Source organism: Protomyctophum parallelum, assembly GCF_964188405.1.
Source record: "Protomyctophum parallelum genome assembly, chromosome: 15".
In the NCBI taxonomy this organism is placed as follows: domain Eukaryota; kingdom Metazoa; phylum Chordata; class Actinopteri; order Myctophiformes; family Myctophidae; genus Protomyctophum; species Protomyctophum parallelum.
In genome coordinates, this window is record NC_139710.1 from 31,451,593 (window position 1) to 31,468,067 (window position 16,475).

Sequence of the window (16,475 nt, forward strand, 5' to 3'; positions counted from 1 at the left end):
AGGCTGTTTGCTGTTGATAAAAGCTGCCTCGTATTATGCAACTGCTGCAGGTAAAGGTTACATTCATTCAACTGCTGGTTACATTCATTACTGGTTACATACATTACTGGTTACATTCATTAATTACTGGTTACATACATTACTGGTTACATTAATTCATTACTGGTTACATTCATTCAACTGCTGGTTACATTCATTACTGGTTACATCCATTCATTACTGGTTACATTCATTCAACTGCTGGTTACATTCATTACTGGTTACATACATTACTGGTTACATTAATTCATTACTGGTTACATTCATTCAACTGCTGGTTACATTCATTACTGGTTACATACATTACTGGTTACATTCATTCATTACTGGTTACATTCATTCAACTGCTGCAGGTAAAGGTTACATGCATTTCACCTGATTTCACCTAGTAGGTCTTTGGTAATGATGTACTTTTGTTTATTGTTTATTGTTTATAAGGATCCCCATTAGCTTTTGCCTTGACAAAAGCTAGTCTTCCTGGGGTCCGACACAGTGTGCTGCCCTTGCAACACGTGCCTATGTGCAGCTAGACAGCTAGTTAACACTTTCTGAAATCCTCCAATAAAGAGACAAGGCTTGACTTTTCTTGAATTTACTGAAGTCTCCACAGGTAATTTTGTAAAACTGAAACAGTACAGAAATAAACATAAAAATTAATTAGCACACATGTACTGTAAATAAACAACAAAGGAATTACCACACAGGTAAATGTGTGTGAGTAATAGTAAGCCTTGTAGGCTATTTGCATTGAACTAGTAGGAACACAAAGTTGAAACACAGAAAGCACTGCAGCCACTGCTGCAGTAAGCTAAATGTTGTTAAGCTAATAGGAAAGTTGCAAACATCATTCATCATGAAATACAAACATCCCATTGATTAACTACAACTAAAATGTACTTACAGACAAATAATGTCCAAGGCAAAGGCATATAAGAAGAATTCTCAGCAGACCATGTGCACAGCTCACTGTTCTGAGGGGAAATGCTGACTCAACTGAGTTTCGTTTTACTGGGAAATGCTGGCCCTACTGAGTTTCGTTTCACTTTCTACTTCCACCACTGGAGGGCAGTAAAACTTGTTACAATACAATTCACCTTTTAATGTAACTTAATTAAATGACAGAATTATTAAACATGTACCAAACTGCCATTCCAAAGGCAGCACACTCCCCGCTTTGGTACAATAACATTGTATCACTATATCAACCTTAAGGGAAAGTCCTTGGATGCAAGTAATAACGTAAAAGTTCTTTCAAGAAGTCTGGCTGGGGAACTAAGAACTCTGAGACTGGCCTCAGAAACATCTTCACAATTCTGTTCTTCAGAGCATTGGTGAAGGTGTCAGTTGACATAGAAACAGCTCAGTGTGAGCTGCTCTGATAGACATGTTTGTTCATGATGGTCAGGGACATGGGTAGTGCTGATTTGTCGTCATCCTTGGACTACACCCAAGGTTGTCTGTCCTCTCTGTGGGACCTGCATCTTCCTTACAGGCTGTAGAGTTGGAACCACGATGCTGTATCATACCACTGTAGCCTTCAGTCACTTGGATGCTTTTTGGGTATGGGCTGAAACAGGATGTGTGACCCCTTTGCAGAACATTTGCTTTGTATACGTTGACCTCTGATTGTTTGTGGACTGTTTCCAAGCACACTTCACCCACGACGACCCATCCTAGGTCTAGTCGCTGTGCGTAAGGAGCATTGTGGGGCCCGTTTATTAGCTCACGCACCTTGTGCACCCTTAAGATGTCTCTTCCTAAGAGCAAGAGGATTGGAGCGCCTGGGTCCACAGGTTGCATCTTCTTGGCAATTGGCCGTAGGTGGGAGTGATGCTGTGCCACTTCTGGTGAGGGTATTGCTGTCCTATCATCAGGAACCATGTCGCACTCGATTAGAGTTGGTAAAGGAAGTTGTAATTTTCCATCAATAGACTCGATGATGAAGTTACTAGCTCTTCTACCTGACGTCTCTGTTGTCCCTGAACAGGTTCTCAGTGTATAATGAGATGAATTGGCCTCGACCTTGAAGAGGTCAAAGAACTCTGTCTTGGCAAGAGACTTGTTACTTTGCTCATCGAGCACCGCGTACATCTTAATAGCGCTCCCTTTTTGTCCTGCAGGATGTACTTTTACCAAACAGATCTTGGAGTAGGAGCGTGGGCTTTCTCCACTTACACATATCTTTGTGCAACTTGAGGTGACTGTACTCCCACTTGGCTCCCCGCTGTCTTGCTTGTCAGCCTGAATACTCTCTGAAGCCTCTTGAGGAGGAGGACCTGGATGCAAGGCAGTGGTGTGTTTGTCGCTATTACACTCAAAGCACATTATTGCCACCTTACAGTCTTTCGCCAAGTGTTGCGTGGACCCACAGCATCTGTAGCAAATTCTGTTCTCTCTCAGGTATTCTTTGCGTTCTTCCATGGGTTTTCCTCTGAATACTTTACACTTTTTCAGTGGGTGGGGCATCTTGTGTATAGGACATTGCATATTTGGTCCCTCCAATTTCTGTTGAACAGGTATGTTGTCACTATCATCCCGCGATTCTGCAACAACATCAGTCGTGTGTGCACTTACAGAGGCTTTCCAGCTGGACTTTGCAGGTTTCTCTGTTTGTGGTGTACAATAACTGTCGGATGTGGGAGAAAAGAAGCTAGGATCATTCCTCACCTTTGCCTGGTTTCTCACGAACCTAGAGAAGACACAAAAAGGTGGAAAAGTCACTGCATTCTCCTCTTTGTACTTGGATCCCAGAGCTCTCCATTTCTCCTGGAGGCTGTATGGGAGTTTCTCCACAATGGGTTTTACCCCACGAGGAGTATCCAAATATAAGAGGCCTGTTAGGTAACCATCCTCTTTGGCACATTCCAATTCCAAGAGAATGTCACCTAGTTCTCTTAGCTTGATATTGTCTCCGTTATTTAGTTTTGGAAAGTTGTCAATCTTTTTTAGCAGTGCATCTTCGATGACCTCTGGCGCCCCATAACATTCTTCCAGACGTTGCCAGACGGTGTAGAGGCCTGCTTCAGGTTTGAGAACATATACAGAGCGGATGGTTTTTGCCTGTTCTGATGACTCAGGCCCAAGCCATTTTGTCATCAGGTCCAATTCTTCCCTGGCTGACATGTTTAAGTCCTTAGTTGTACTGTGAAAGGACACTTTCCATGACATGTAATGTTCAGGTTGATCGTCAAATTGAAGAAGACCTGAACTGATCAATTCTCTGCGTATCAGGTATCTAGCAAAGTCTTGTGCACCTGGAGGCTCAGGTGAGTAGTAGTCTTTAAAAGGATTGCCTGAGTGTTGAGGAAGATTGAGGTATGTCTTGGTTGGTTGTGTGCTCTTTGTTGGCTCTTCTCTTTTAATTTCAACACTTCCATACTGTGGAAGTTGGTTAACATGGGTGCTTTTGTCAACAGCTGGATTAGCACCAGGGGTTCTTAAAGGCTTCTCGTCCCTCTCAGGTGAACTCACTGGTGAGTGCTTGGGAAGCTTCTGGACGTATTCTTTAGCACGTTGCACTGAGTTGAGAGGCTGCTGAAGAACCGGGGGCAATGGTGTTTGATTAGCATGTTGTGCTGGGATGACAGATTGTTGTAGAGCAGGGGGCATCAGTGTTTGATTAGCATGCTGCTGCACGTACTCTCTGGTAAGTTGTGCTGAGTTGAGAGCTTGTTGTAAAACAGGGTGTTCTTCTACGTCCTGGTATTCGTCCTCACTTTCACTCTCCACAGCTTCCTCATAGACTGCGGCTTCAGCAGAGGCAGCAGCAGCAGCCCTCTGAGACTGGAGAATATGGAAGGTGGCGTCAAGTTCAGCCTTTTGTTTGATCACTTCAGCTTCTTGTTTAGCAAATGCCACTTCAGCCTGAGCAGCCTTTGCTTTAGCCTGTGCTTTTACATATAAAGACGCTATTGAGGATCGTGATGACTGACTGGATGCCTTAGAGGATGCGTTAGATTTAGATTTGATTGAAGACTTGTGAGAGGACTTGTGCGAAGACTTGTGCGAAGACTTGTGTGAAGACTTGACAGAATCAGCTTGAGATGCCTCATGCTCCTCCTCTTGTTCTGTTAGTGCCGGGATTTCTGAATCCTCTTTCTCCTCTTCTTGTTCATCATTAACATTCATTGTGTATTTCTTTCCTGAGCGTAGACTCATGATTGCTGATTATGATCTTGTGCGGAGCCCGCTGTACTTGTTGTCTTTTTACTATGCTGCCCTTGCAACACGTGCCTATGTGCAGCTAGACAGCTAGTTAACACTTTCTGAAATCCTCCAATAAAGAGACAAGGCTTGACTTTTCTTGAATTTACTGAAGTCTCCACAGGTAATTTTGTAAAACTGAAACAGTACAGAAATAAACATAAAAATTAATTAGCACACATGTACTGTAAATAAACAACAAAGGAATTACCACACAGGTAAATGTGTGTGAGTAATAGTAAGCCTTGTAGGCTATTTGCATTGAACTAGTAGGAACACAAAGTTGAAACACAGAAAGCACTGCAGCCACTGCTGCAGTAAGCTAAATGTTGTTAAGCTAATAGGAAAGTTGCAAACATCATTCATCATGAAATACAAACATCCCATTGATTAACTACAACTAAAATGTACTTACAGACAAATAATGTCCAAGGCAAAGGCATATAAGAAGAATTCTCAGCAGACCATGTGCACAGCTCACTGTTCTGAGGGGAAATGCTGACTCAACTGAGTTTCGTTTTACTGGGAAATGCTGGCCCTACTGAGTTTCGTTTCACTTTCTACTTCCACCACTGGAGGGCAGTAAAACTTGTTACAATACAATTCACCTTTTAATGTAACTTAATTAAATGACAGAATTATTAAACATGTACCAAACTGCCATTCCAAAGGCAGCACACACAGACAAAGGCAATACTTACAATTGTTTACAAACACTATAACTCAAAATAAAACATAGTAAAATAAAATATAAAATAAGAAATAAAAAACAAAGAACAAAGAAAAACATAGCAACAAATCACTTTCAACAAATTATACATTTGAATTATTTACCCAGGGTTACTGCAGTATATGGTTTACATAAGGTTTTATTTTAACTTGATTTTAAAGATGAATTTTGTATTTGTATTGGTTATACACTTTGGTAAATGCATTCCAACCTATTACTTACTGCTCTATAGATAATAGAAGATTTAAGAATATTTGTTCTTGGTTTAGGTGCCACCAAAACACCCGAACTGGCTTGTCTAGTCATATGGTTATGTTCGTCTCTTACATGTGCTACCTGTTCAAAGAAATACTGTGGTTTTTTGTCCATTAATACATTTCTGAAAAACGTAAGAATACGTGAATGTAATCTATTCTCAACAGTAAGCCATGATAGATTTCTGTGCATTTCTGCAATGTGTGTCCTGTTGGAACACTGGAGAGCTAATCTGGCAGCTTTGTTTTGAGCTATTTGTAATTTATGTATGTCTGTTTTTGTAGCCGATGACCAGATGACTGGGCAATACTCAAGATGTGATAACACTAGAGCTTGAATTACTGTTTTCCTAGTGTTTAGTGTTATGTAGCTAGAACGTATATATGTCTGTGCATGTTCAAATAATCAATAATAATAATAATCAATCAATGCCCATTTATGTCCATGATGTTCCAACGCTCAAACTTATTCTGTAATTTTCAGAGTGGAAATATCCCGGTGGTATAACATCATGATTGATTGATTGAAGTGTATTAACAGTTTGCAGAATTACAGTACATTTCGAGCACAAACTCAATACAAAGACTGTTAACTGACAACTGTGAGGACGGTGGTCACCTCACCACCGGAGCGGTGGTCACCTCACCACCGGAGCGGTGGTCAGCTCACCACCGGAGCGGTGGTCAGCTCACCACCGGAGCGGTGGTCAGCTCACCACCGTAGCGGTGGTCACCTCACCACCGGAGCGGTGGTAAGCTCACCACCGGAGTGGTGAGGTCACCTCACCACCGGAGCGGTGAGGTCACCTCACCACCGGAGCGGTGAGGTCACCTCACCACCGGAGCGGTGGTCACCTCACCACCGGAGCGGTGGGGTCACCTCAACTACAGAGCGGTGATAAGCTCACCACGGGAGCGGTGGTCACCTCACCACTGAAAAATCCAGACTATGAATGAGCCTTTACTTAGTGCCCACTCTTCCTGTTACCGCCCCCACAATGTTTATAGGTGCCCACTCGACCTGCAGACCGACTACTGCACAGTGCAAGTCCATCACAGGCTCCTGCTCTCCCGAGGCGCCCATGACGGCGAGACACAGCAGCAGCTACACCACCACCAAGGCCCGGCCGCTGTTCTGGGATAGAGAGGTGATGTTCCAGTTCCACCACACCCACCTGGACCCCTCCTCAAGGGTCTACTGCTCAGCCCAGGCAACGAGTAGTACACGCTGTTGGAACTGTGAGCAGCCTCTTGGAGGAGGAGACGAGGAGACTCCTACCTTCTTCTGCCTGTCCTGCAAAGTGGTGCAGCCCCCGAGTGAAGACGTGTCGTACTTTACCATTATGGCGTGGTGAGTCATGTTGTTGTTTTATATATACTATAGCCCTAATACCCGTTGTGAGACGGACGCAGTACCCCCCCCCCCCTTGTGGCCGCGGGGGGTACTGCACCCTGGTGCGTTTTCGCATTTTTAATTCACTAATAAATTCATTATTAATCATTAATGTGTCAAATCGAAAAAAGGTTGGTGCAGGCAGTGAGGAGCTACGGCGGTGTTTCTGACACACAGACAGACTGACACACAGACAGACATTGATTGAATTATAGTATGATGATGATGATGATTATAGTATGATAGTATGATGATGATATATATATTATTTCTTTGTTTTTAGTCCAGTGCGTTTTTTTTGGTGTTCTCTGTTTGTGTCTTGCATAATTGACTATTTGGAATCACTGGCGGTTGGTGACTGACTGTGTTATTAATTATATTTTACGATTTTTGCCATTTACATATTTTCTGTGTGCCTATTCTTTACATTTTCCTGAGACATTGCCAAAGCATTTCCGGGGGTCCCCACTCCCAGCCAAAAACGTTGAGAACCCCTGCATTAGATACTATAAATGAAGTGCAATGGATATTATTATTATTATTATTATTATTATTATTATTATTATTATTATTATTATTATTGCTGGAAGCAGTAAACATGTGTTTCATTTACAGTAACCAGACCTTCACACTAGACACACAGCAGCTACAGAAGAGATACCTACAACTCCAGCGTTCTCTACATCCTGACAACTTCAGCCAAAAGACTCTGGTAGGATTCAAGAACATGTTTTTTCTTCCTGACCTCTTCTGAATTGGCAGAGCGACGTTATGATGGAACTCGAACTTGTAGGACACACACTAACCTTTTAAGTATGGGAAGCAGGGTGGGGAGGCCCGGATGGAATGGCTTAGCCTGGCTAATAAGCCAGACTCAAATCACACTGTCGTGTGGTATTTGAGTCTGGATCTTGTTTCCCGGGGGGCGGGTTCAAACATTTTCTTTTTGACGCAATTGGTCAGAGCTACTGTCAGTCAAAGGTCTCAAGCATTGAACGTCACTGTACCAAAGCCCGCCCATATTGCATACCGTGTCCCGTTTGGCCACACCGGTTCTCTGGTGTAGGAAATGGGCGTATACAATTGAGCCTCTCCAGACCGTAATCCGCCGGCAGGCAATTTTCTTTTTTGCCAACGGCTAATTCGGTCTGGCTTATTAGCCAGGCTAGGAATGGCTGGCAGATCAACAATATTTGGCGTCTGTCAGGCCTGTCAGCTCTTGTGAACACCGATGGTCTCAGGCGAAGGCCCTTCATGTAGAGCTGTTTCTTCAATAACACCAGCCACGTACTGCCATGTAAGCCTTGTATAAGTAAATGAGGTTTTGGTATGTGATGATGACGACCCCCCAAGGCCACATGAAGTCTAATTAAGAACAATGTCCAGAGGCGTTGATGATACATAAAACAATGACAATGTAAGCATAATTTGGGACAGGCTGTGAGGGAGGAGAGTGTTTAAGCTAACAACCGTTTTTTTTTTTCCTAAGGTGTTATTGTGTTGAATGATGAGCTTGCGTCTGTCATTATTATTCTATAACTGCATTCTGAGGTATGCTTTCAGCACCACACATACATACACATACAGTACTGTACATACACATACAGTACACACATACAGAACTGAATACCATTTTATGTAGGGATGTGCTGATGAGACAATTTGGCCGATATCGTTATCCGATATAATTAATTGCCATTATGGCCGATAACTGGGGTTTCCTGCAGACCTTTTTTGCCCTGGTACCGCACCGTGCCTAAAATCTCTGGCAGCACCGTGCCAAGACGAGCAAAGAAAAAAAAGTGGAGTGAAATATCTAATATTATACCGGTTGAAATAAGCTCTCAAGCTGTGCTGAAATGGGCATGACAGCACACCTAGACGTTTAATAGTAGAAGATTTGAGAACGGATAAATCAAGAATAAAAAAAATGTGTGTTAAGAAACTTCTCTTCTCTAACTTCTCTTCTATTTTATTTTGAGGGCAATAATAATTGATTAATCAGATTCTCTCCCTGGCCAGCACCAGGGCAAAGCTTTTTCCTGCAGGAAACACCGATATTAACCCATGTCGATATCTCATTCTGTATTTAAAAATATATAATTATTTGGCCATTCTGAAAAAGGCTGAATAAAAAAAAAAAGCACTAGGGATGCACCGTTATTGAAATGTTGGCTCATTATGGCTTAAGGCCAATACCGATGTGCAGATTAAACTCCCATCACTAATTTTATGTGTTAAAGTAACAACCTGTCCCAACTGTTTTCTGTCCAAGGCGCGATTCATACTCCTATTTTAGAGCCGAATAGAGCGTCGCAGTTGCGTCGCAGTCCCGCCAGCAGACAGATTTTTTCTTAATCGTGAAAATGCAGCACAAATCTTTGAATATATTCTTTCAGAGTGAACGTTTTTAACTCAAATCTTTGCTTCTGAGAGGTTCCTGGAACTGCATTTGTTCAGATGGGGGTTGGCGGCCAAATACAGATTTTTTTTGGGGTCCTTGACATGAAATATTGAACACCACTTACAGAAACATTGGTATTTTCAGGATTTCAAAGATTTCTTTTTAATTTCGATGTCAGGCCTAAATGGGTTAAGGTTCAAGTGTTTAATTAGGTAGTACTCAGACAAAATGTGTGGCTTCGTGGCTTGTAACTTGCAGATCTGCTTTTGTGTGACGCTGTGTGTTGGTATGATCAACCAGGGTCATTGATTTCAGAAAGAGAAGAATATAGCGATAAGGTTTCCTTTACTGCCCGACAACAACAAAACAAACTGCAGAGAACATAATCAATATAGCTGCAGTCCTTTTGGAATGGTTTCTCTTTCTCATAATAACACTTCAGAACTCAGGCTTGACATTTGAAAACAACGAAACAAACACTGTTGTTGGTGCAGTACTAGTTTCCAAGGACCAAACAACAAAGGAAAGAAAGAAAAGAAGAAGAATGTTTAATTCATGAGCAAAATAATAAATGTACAAATTACTTTTCGATTGATAAAATATGTAATTTTAACTAACTTCAATAAATGAAAAGAAAATGTTACTTAATTATACAATGAAAGATAAAATAATATATATTATACACATTAACAGAATTGTATTAACCCATTCTGTACGGGAACCCCTTTTGGTGTTTTAACTAAGCATTATGTTATACTTTAGCTATTGAAAAATAGCAGATCTACAAGCTCATAGCGCGCCACCGAGTTATTTCGACGTCAGGCCTAAATGAACAACTATTTATGTTGCCGGAAATGTAAAGCGAATGGTCCTTTTTGCAGAGGGAACAGGAGTATTCAGAGAAGCAGTCTGCTCTGTAAACAGAATGGTTTTATTTGCAGAGAGAACAGGAGTATTCAGAGAAGCAGTCTGCTCTGGTGAACAAAGCCTACCGGACCTTGCAGAAGCCTTTGAGTCGAGGCCTGTACATGGTGAGTCCTTATTTATTTTTACTCCACTAATCGTAGCTTCAAATTGACATATTGGTTGTTCAGTTTGACCCACCAGTTTTGGAGATATGGCTTATAGAGTAAATGTCTTGCAGAAAGCAGCGAGTCGAGAAAACAGACTTGAAAGGTTCACTTCTGTGTCTCTAACATTACACCTAGCTACATGTTTAAGCATTTATTTCATATTTACATGTCTTCTGTGGACTCTAACATTACACCTAGCTACATGTTTAAGCATTTATTTCATATTTACATGTATTCTGTGGACTCTAACATTACACCTATAGCTACATGTTTAAGCATTTATTTCATATTTATTTATGTCGAGTTCAGCTCTGACACTTATTTCAGACATGCTCTAGTATGTGAAGAGTCTGCCTGTGCTATTAACTCATTTTTTGAAAAGAAAAAATAAGTTTTCTCCACTGGTGAAAAGCTGGAATTTGCGCGATGGCAGGCTCTCAGTCAAATCTGGTCACACATGATAGTTTGGAATCAAATGGACCCTTGTGGGTCTGTAACTCTCGAGAGTGTTGGGTTCCATGTGTACACTCTCAGAGTTAAATTAACATCGGTCCCTGGCACATGTTTTCAAATTGTGCCGGGGCGTGTCATTCTGTGGGTCCTTGACATGAGTTTAATCGGGAACCTCTGGGTGTAAAGTGTGGTATTTATTTCCCCAGTTGGAGCTGGAGGGCGTGCACATTGAGGAGGGGACAGACCCTGGTCCTCTGGGTGTAGAGAGGAGGGGACAGACCCTGGACCTCTGGGGTTAAAGAGGAGGGGACAGACCCTGGACCTCTGGGGTTAAAGAGGAGGGGACAGACCCTGGTCCTCTGGGTGTAGAGAGGAGGGGACAGACCCTGGACCTCTGGGTGTAGAGAGGAGGGGACAGACCCTGGACCTCTGGGTGTAAAGTGTTGTATTTATTTCCCCAGTTGGAGCTGGAGGGCGTGCACATCGAGGAGGGGACAGACCATGGTCCTCTGGGTGTAGAGAGGAGGGGACAGACCCTGGACCTCTGGGTGTAAAGTGTGGTATTTATTTCCCCAGTTGGAGCTGGAGGGCGTGCACATCGAGGAGGGGACAGACCCTGGTCCTCTGGGTGTAGAGAGGAGGGGACAGACCCTGGACCTCTGGGGTTAAAGAGGAGGGGACAGACCCTGGACCTCTGGGGTTAAAGAGGAGGGGACAGACCCTGGTCCTCTGGGTGTAGAGAGGAGGGGACAGACCCTGGACCTCTGGGTGTAGAGAGGAGGGGACAGACCCTGGACCTCTGGGTGTAAAGTGTTGTATTTATTTCCCCAGTTGGAGCTGGAGGGCGTGCACATCGAGGAGGGGACAGACCATGGACCTCTGGGTGTAGAGAGGAGGGGACAGACCCTGGACCTCTGGGTGTAAAGTGTTGTATTTATTTCCCCAGTTGGAGCTGGAGGGCGTGCACATCGAGGAGGGGACAGACCATGGTCCTCTGGGTGTAGAGAGGAGGGGACAGACCCTGGACCTCTGGGTGTAAAGTGTGGTATTTATTTCCCCAGTTGGAGCTGGAGGGCGTGCACATCGAGGAGGGGACAGACCCTGGTCCTCTGGGTGTAGAGAGGAGGGGACAGACCCTGGACCTCTGGGGTTAAAGAGGAGGGGACAGACCCTGGACCTCTGGGGTTAAAGAGGAGGGGACAGACCCTGGTCCTCTGGGTGTAGAGAGGAGGGGACAGACCCTGGACCTCTGGGTGTAGAGAGGAGGGGACAGACCCTGGACCTCTGGGTGTAAAGTGTTGTATTTATTTCCCCAGTTGGAGCTGGAGGGCGTGCACATCGAGGAGGGGGACAGACCATGGACCTCTGGGTGTAGAGAGGAGGGGACAGACCCTGGACCTCTGGGTGTAAAGTGTTGTATTTATTTCCCCAGTTGGAGCTGGAGGGCGTGCACATCGAGGAGGGGACAGACCATGGTCCTCTGGGTGTAGAGAGGAGGGGACAGACCCTGGACCTCTGGGGTTAAAGAGGAGGGGACAGACCCTGGACCTCTGGGTGTAGAGAGGAGGGGACAGACCCTGGACCTCTGGGTGTAGAGAGGAGGGGACAGACCCTGGTCCTCTGGGTGTAGAGAGGAGGGGACAGACCCTGGACCTCTGGGTGTAGAGAGGAGGGGACAGACCCTGGTCCTCTGGGTGTAGAGAGGAGGGGACAGACCCTGGACCTCTGGGGTTAAAGAGGAGGGGACAGACCCTGGACCTCTGGGTGTAGAGAGGAGGGGACAGACCCTGGACCTCTGGGTGTAGAGAGGAGGGGACAGACCCTGGACCTCTGGGTGTAAAGTATGGTATTTGTGTCCCTAGTTGGAGCTGGAGGGCATGCACATCGAGGAGGGGACGGACCCCGGGGCCGACGCACACTTTCTCCTGGAGATCATGGAGATCAACGAAGCTGTGGACGAAGCCCAGAGCGTAGAGGACGCCAGCAGCATCGGCCAGAGCACTAAAGGTTAGGACATATATTATTTGCTGAAACAAACGGTGCGTGCAACAGTTTAACCTCTTAACCCATTTTGACCTGGGAACAATTCTACAAAATGTCTTCTAAATCCTGACAGTTTTCTGAAAAACCGTCATCTTAAAGTGAAAAACAAAGGCGGGTTTAGTGTGTTCCGCAGGCAAACTCTTAACTTAACACCCCCAACGCCCAAGACGAAGTATTGTCCAAAAGACAAAGTTTATTGATATGAAAACAGATCGCATGGCTCCACAGCCTGGGAGCGCCTGTTGGGCAGTCCTCCATGTTGCACAACAGTGAGACGTCATCGAAAATCTCCCTCCCCTGTTTAGCCGATGAAAACGAAAATCTTAAAACGTTAATAACTCGCGATCTAAATCATCCCGTCTAATTATGATCCTGGATTAGACGGCCCTCCGCTGTCCAGTCGATCGCCTTTAGAGTGGAGAGGCTATTGTTAGCTGCCACACACACATTCACAACACCATCCAAAAATAATATTCGATAATGTCACAAATGATCAATCCCACAAGTGAAAAGTGAAAATAGCCTATCTACAAGTTTGTAGATCTGCTATTTTCAACACATGACTAAGCATTTTATTTTCAACACTTGACTAAGCATTTTATTTTCAACACTTGACTAAGCATTTTATTTTCAACACTTGACTAAGCATTTTATTTTTTTGCAACAGTCGTTGGGGGGGGGGGGGGGGGGGGGGGGCAACATTCTCGATTAATCTCGGAAAACGTAATCGATAGAATAATTGCTACTAAGGCGCCTTTATCCAAGGCGCTTTACATAGATTGTGCATTACATTCACCCATTCACACACACATTCATACACCGATGGCAGCGGAAACCATGCAAGGCACCAACTAGCACATCGGGAGCAATTAGGGGTTCAGTGTCTTGCTCAAGGACACTTCGACAGTAACTCTGGGGGAGCTCGGGTTCGAACTGGCAACCTTACGGTTACCATCCAGGCACTCTACCCCTGAGCCACCGCCGCCCCAACATTGTATAGTTGCAGCATTAACCTATTTAGACCTGACGTAGAAATTTAAGAAATGTCTTCTGAATCCTGACAGTTTTCTGAAATACCTCATGTTTCTGTATCGGTGGTGATCAATATTTCATGTCAAGGACCCCTAGAATTATATGTAATTCGCCGCCGACCCCCATCTGAAAATATGTTGTTCCAGGGACCCCCCAGAAGCAAAGATTTTAGTTAAAAATGTTCACTCTGAAAGAATATAGATTCAAAGATTTGCGCCACATTTTCACGATTTTTCAAAAATAGCAGACCTACAAGCTCATAGCGCTATGAGCGGCACATAGTGCTATGAGCTTGTAGATCTGCTATCTTTCAATAGCTAAAGTATAACATAATGCTTAAAACGCCAAAAGGGGTTCCCGCCCAAAATATAGGTTAATATCATGACCCCGGTTCACCCCAAGGTTTGATGAAAGCTCAACATGACTTTAATCATTTATTCCTCACACTTTTTTATTTTCAGTGAAGCTGAACGACTTGACCAAGCAGATAGACACGGCCCTGTGTGAAGGTACTATACACTCCTCAGCAGTCTTGTTTTTGCCAGCAAATTTCTATTTTAGTCTCTTGAAATGTTTTCATTTAGTTTTTAATCACATTTGTGACCAACTCCAGCAGAATATGCCTCATCTCAACAGAATGAACATGCCTTAAATCAATAAATAAACTCGTTTTTTTTTTTATGTGATTTTCTTTTTTCTCCACACAGTTTGAATGTTGAAGAAGGTTTTCATTCGAACAGATTGTTCATTTGGGCAAATGAAATGTATACATTTATATGTCAAAGTGGGCTTGTTTTTTAACACTGTTTTGGGGGCAGAGAAGCGCAGTTCCGAGATTTGCATGTTGTTTTCAATTGGTCCTGGAATCTCTTTGTCCTCAGGTTTCACGCTCTGATCACCGCCCTTATGTTTGTAAACACAGAATTATTCTACATGGCTATAGTATGGAGGAGCATTTGGGTTATACTTTACAGAAAATAAACAAAACCACGTATAGCTACTCGCTGAAATACACTTCCCAGTCTGGAGTCTTTCACCAACAAACAGGCTAGAAGCTAGCTAGCCCAGTCACCTGGAATGTCTTAGTGTGAGTCTAGTTTTAGTCGACTAAATATCATAAGATTTTAGTCGACTAAATCTACAGTTGATTTAGTCGACTAAAATGTATTTAGGCGGGCCTTGATGCCGTCGTAATGACTGTTTTTACACTTGCTGAAAATAGCCGATCTACAAGCTCACAACACGGCACGCTGCGACGCGTTGTGAGCTTGTAGATCGGCTATTTTCAGCATGCAACCAAGTGTAAAATTACTTGTACTGGATCTCTTGTCCCACTAGTCCCTTCCTAACATTTTAGTCTAGTTTGTATTTGTCGACGAAATTGTCAGTATATTTAGTCTTAGTTTTAGTCGTCATAGCTTAGTTTCTATTTAGTTTTCGTCAGTGAAAAAAGGTAGTCGACGAACATTTTTTTGTCTTAGTTTTAGTCGACAGAAACAACACTGTTCCTCAACAGCTCCCACTCAGATTAATTGTACATTAGTATGTGAAGCCTTTCAATTTAGCAAAGCAATTCTATTGATCTGGTTTCCTTTTTGTCTCTTCTTTGTTTTAATCAGGAGTCATTCCATTGATCTGGTTTGTCTTTTTGTCTCTTCTTTGTTTTAATCAGGACAGCTTCAAGTTGCCAAAGACCTGCTGGTACGAATGAAGTACTTCACCAACATCCAAGACAAAGTGAAGGAAAAACTTTCAAAGCTCATGTAAAAGAAAGTTTTCCTTTGGTTGCAACTTTTCAAAAAACTTCCGACTGCTTAGAAAAAGAAAAAAAAAACTACATGCAAAGGGAATTATTATTCAGACTACAGAGTACAGTTTGATACTTGTTACAGAAATATTCAACGTGAGCCTCCCGGATTAAAGAATGACTCATTTTTACTCTTCCAGTGGACTTCAACTTAAAGGACAACTTTAGTTTTTTTTCAACCAAGGTTCATGTTTTAGGTTATTAGAGGAAGTAAAAGATGAGTATTACATTTTTTCCATTTGCTGCTTTCTTTCGTTTTAGGGATTTTAGCTCTTTTTGACAGGGGTGGGGAGGGGGGGAGGGGGGGGGGGCATTCGAGCATGGGGCTAAATATGTATTTATTTTTTACCAAATGTTATAGCGATTTACTATAGTCCTACTAGACACCAAGAAATTATATTTGACCACAAAGGTTCACAGGATCTACTGAATGTGTAGGTAGCCTACTGGGGGGAAGCCACACTGTGTGTCATAGGCTCAATATGTCAGTTTGACACATTCAGTAGATCCTGTGATCTTCTGTGGCCAGATGTAATTTCTTGGGGTTTATTAGGACTATAGTAAATAATAGAAAAATAAATCGATATAAAATGTTGTAAAGAAATACATATTTAGCCCCATGCTCGAATGCCCCCGCCCCCCCCCCCCCCTGTCAAAAACAGCTAAAATCCCTAAAACGAAAGAAAGCAGCACATGATAACAGCCTAAAACATGAACGTTGGTTGTAAAAAAAACTAAAGTTGTCCTTTAAATAAGCTGATTTGTTACATTACATTGAGACAAATAAAAAGTAGACATTGTGCAAAGTGTAATTGTAAGTGTAAATCTCATTTGAAACACACTAACTAACTAACATCATATTACACTAACTAACATATTCTAAATGTGTAAATCTCCTTTGAAACACACTAACTAACATAACTAACTAACTAACATCATATTCTTACTCACATCCAGTTTAGACCTAATGTGTGATTAACCAATTTTGGGCGGGAACCCCTTTTTGTTATACTTTAGCTATTGAAAAATAGCAGATCTACAAGC

General features: G+C 43.0%; 1 protein-coding gene across 1 annotated transcript; it reads left to right on the forward strand.

Moving 5' to 3' along the window:
* Window positions 1-387: 387 nt before the first annotated feature.
* On the forward strand, window positions 388-15,432 carry hscb (HscB mitochondrial iron-sulfur cluster cochaperone). The gene is made up of 7 exons (XM_083785015.1): window positions 388-392; window positions 6,235-6,577; window positions 7,235-7,331; window positions 9,965-10,054; window positions 12,412-12,556; window positions 14,086-14,133; window positions 15,297-15,432. Exons 2-7 carry the CDS (start codon window positions 6,309-6,311, stop codon window positions 15,389-15,391), a joined length of 744 nt encoding a protein of 247 aa, XP_083641141.1. The 5' UTR covers window positions 388-392; window positions 6,235-6,308; the 3' UTR covers window positions 15,392-15,432.
* The last annotated feature ends 1,043 nt before the right edge of the window (window positions 15,433-16,475 follow it).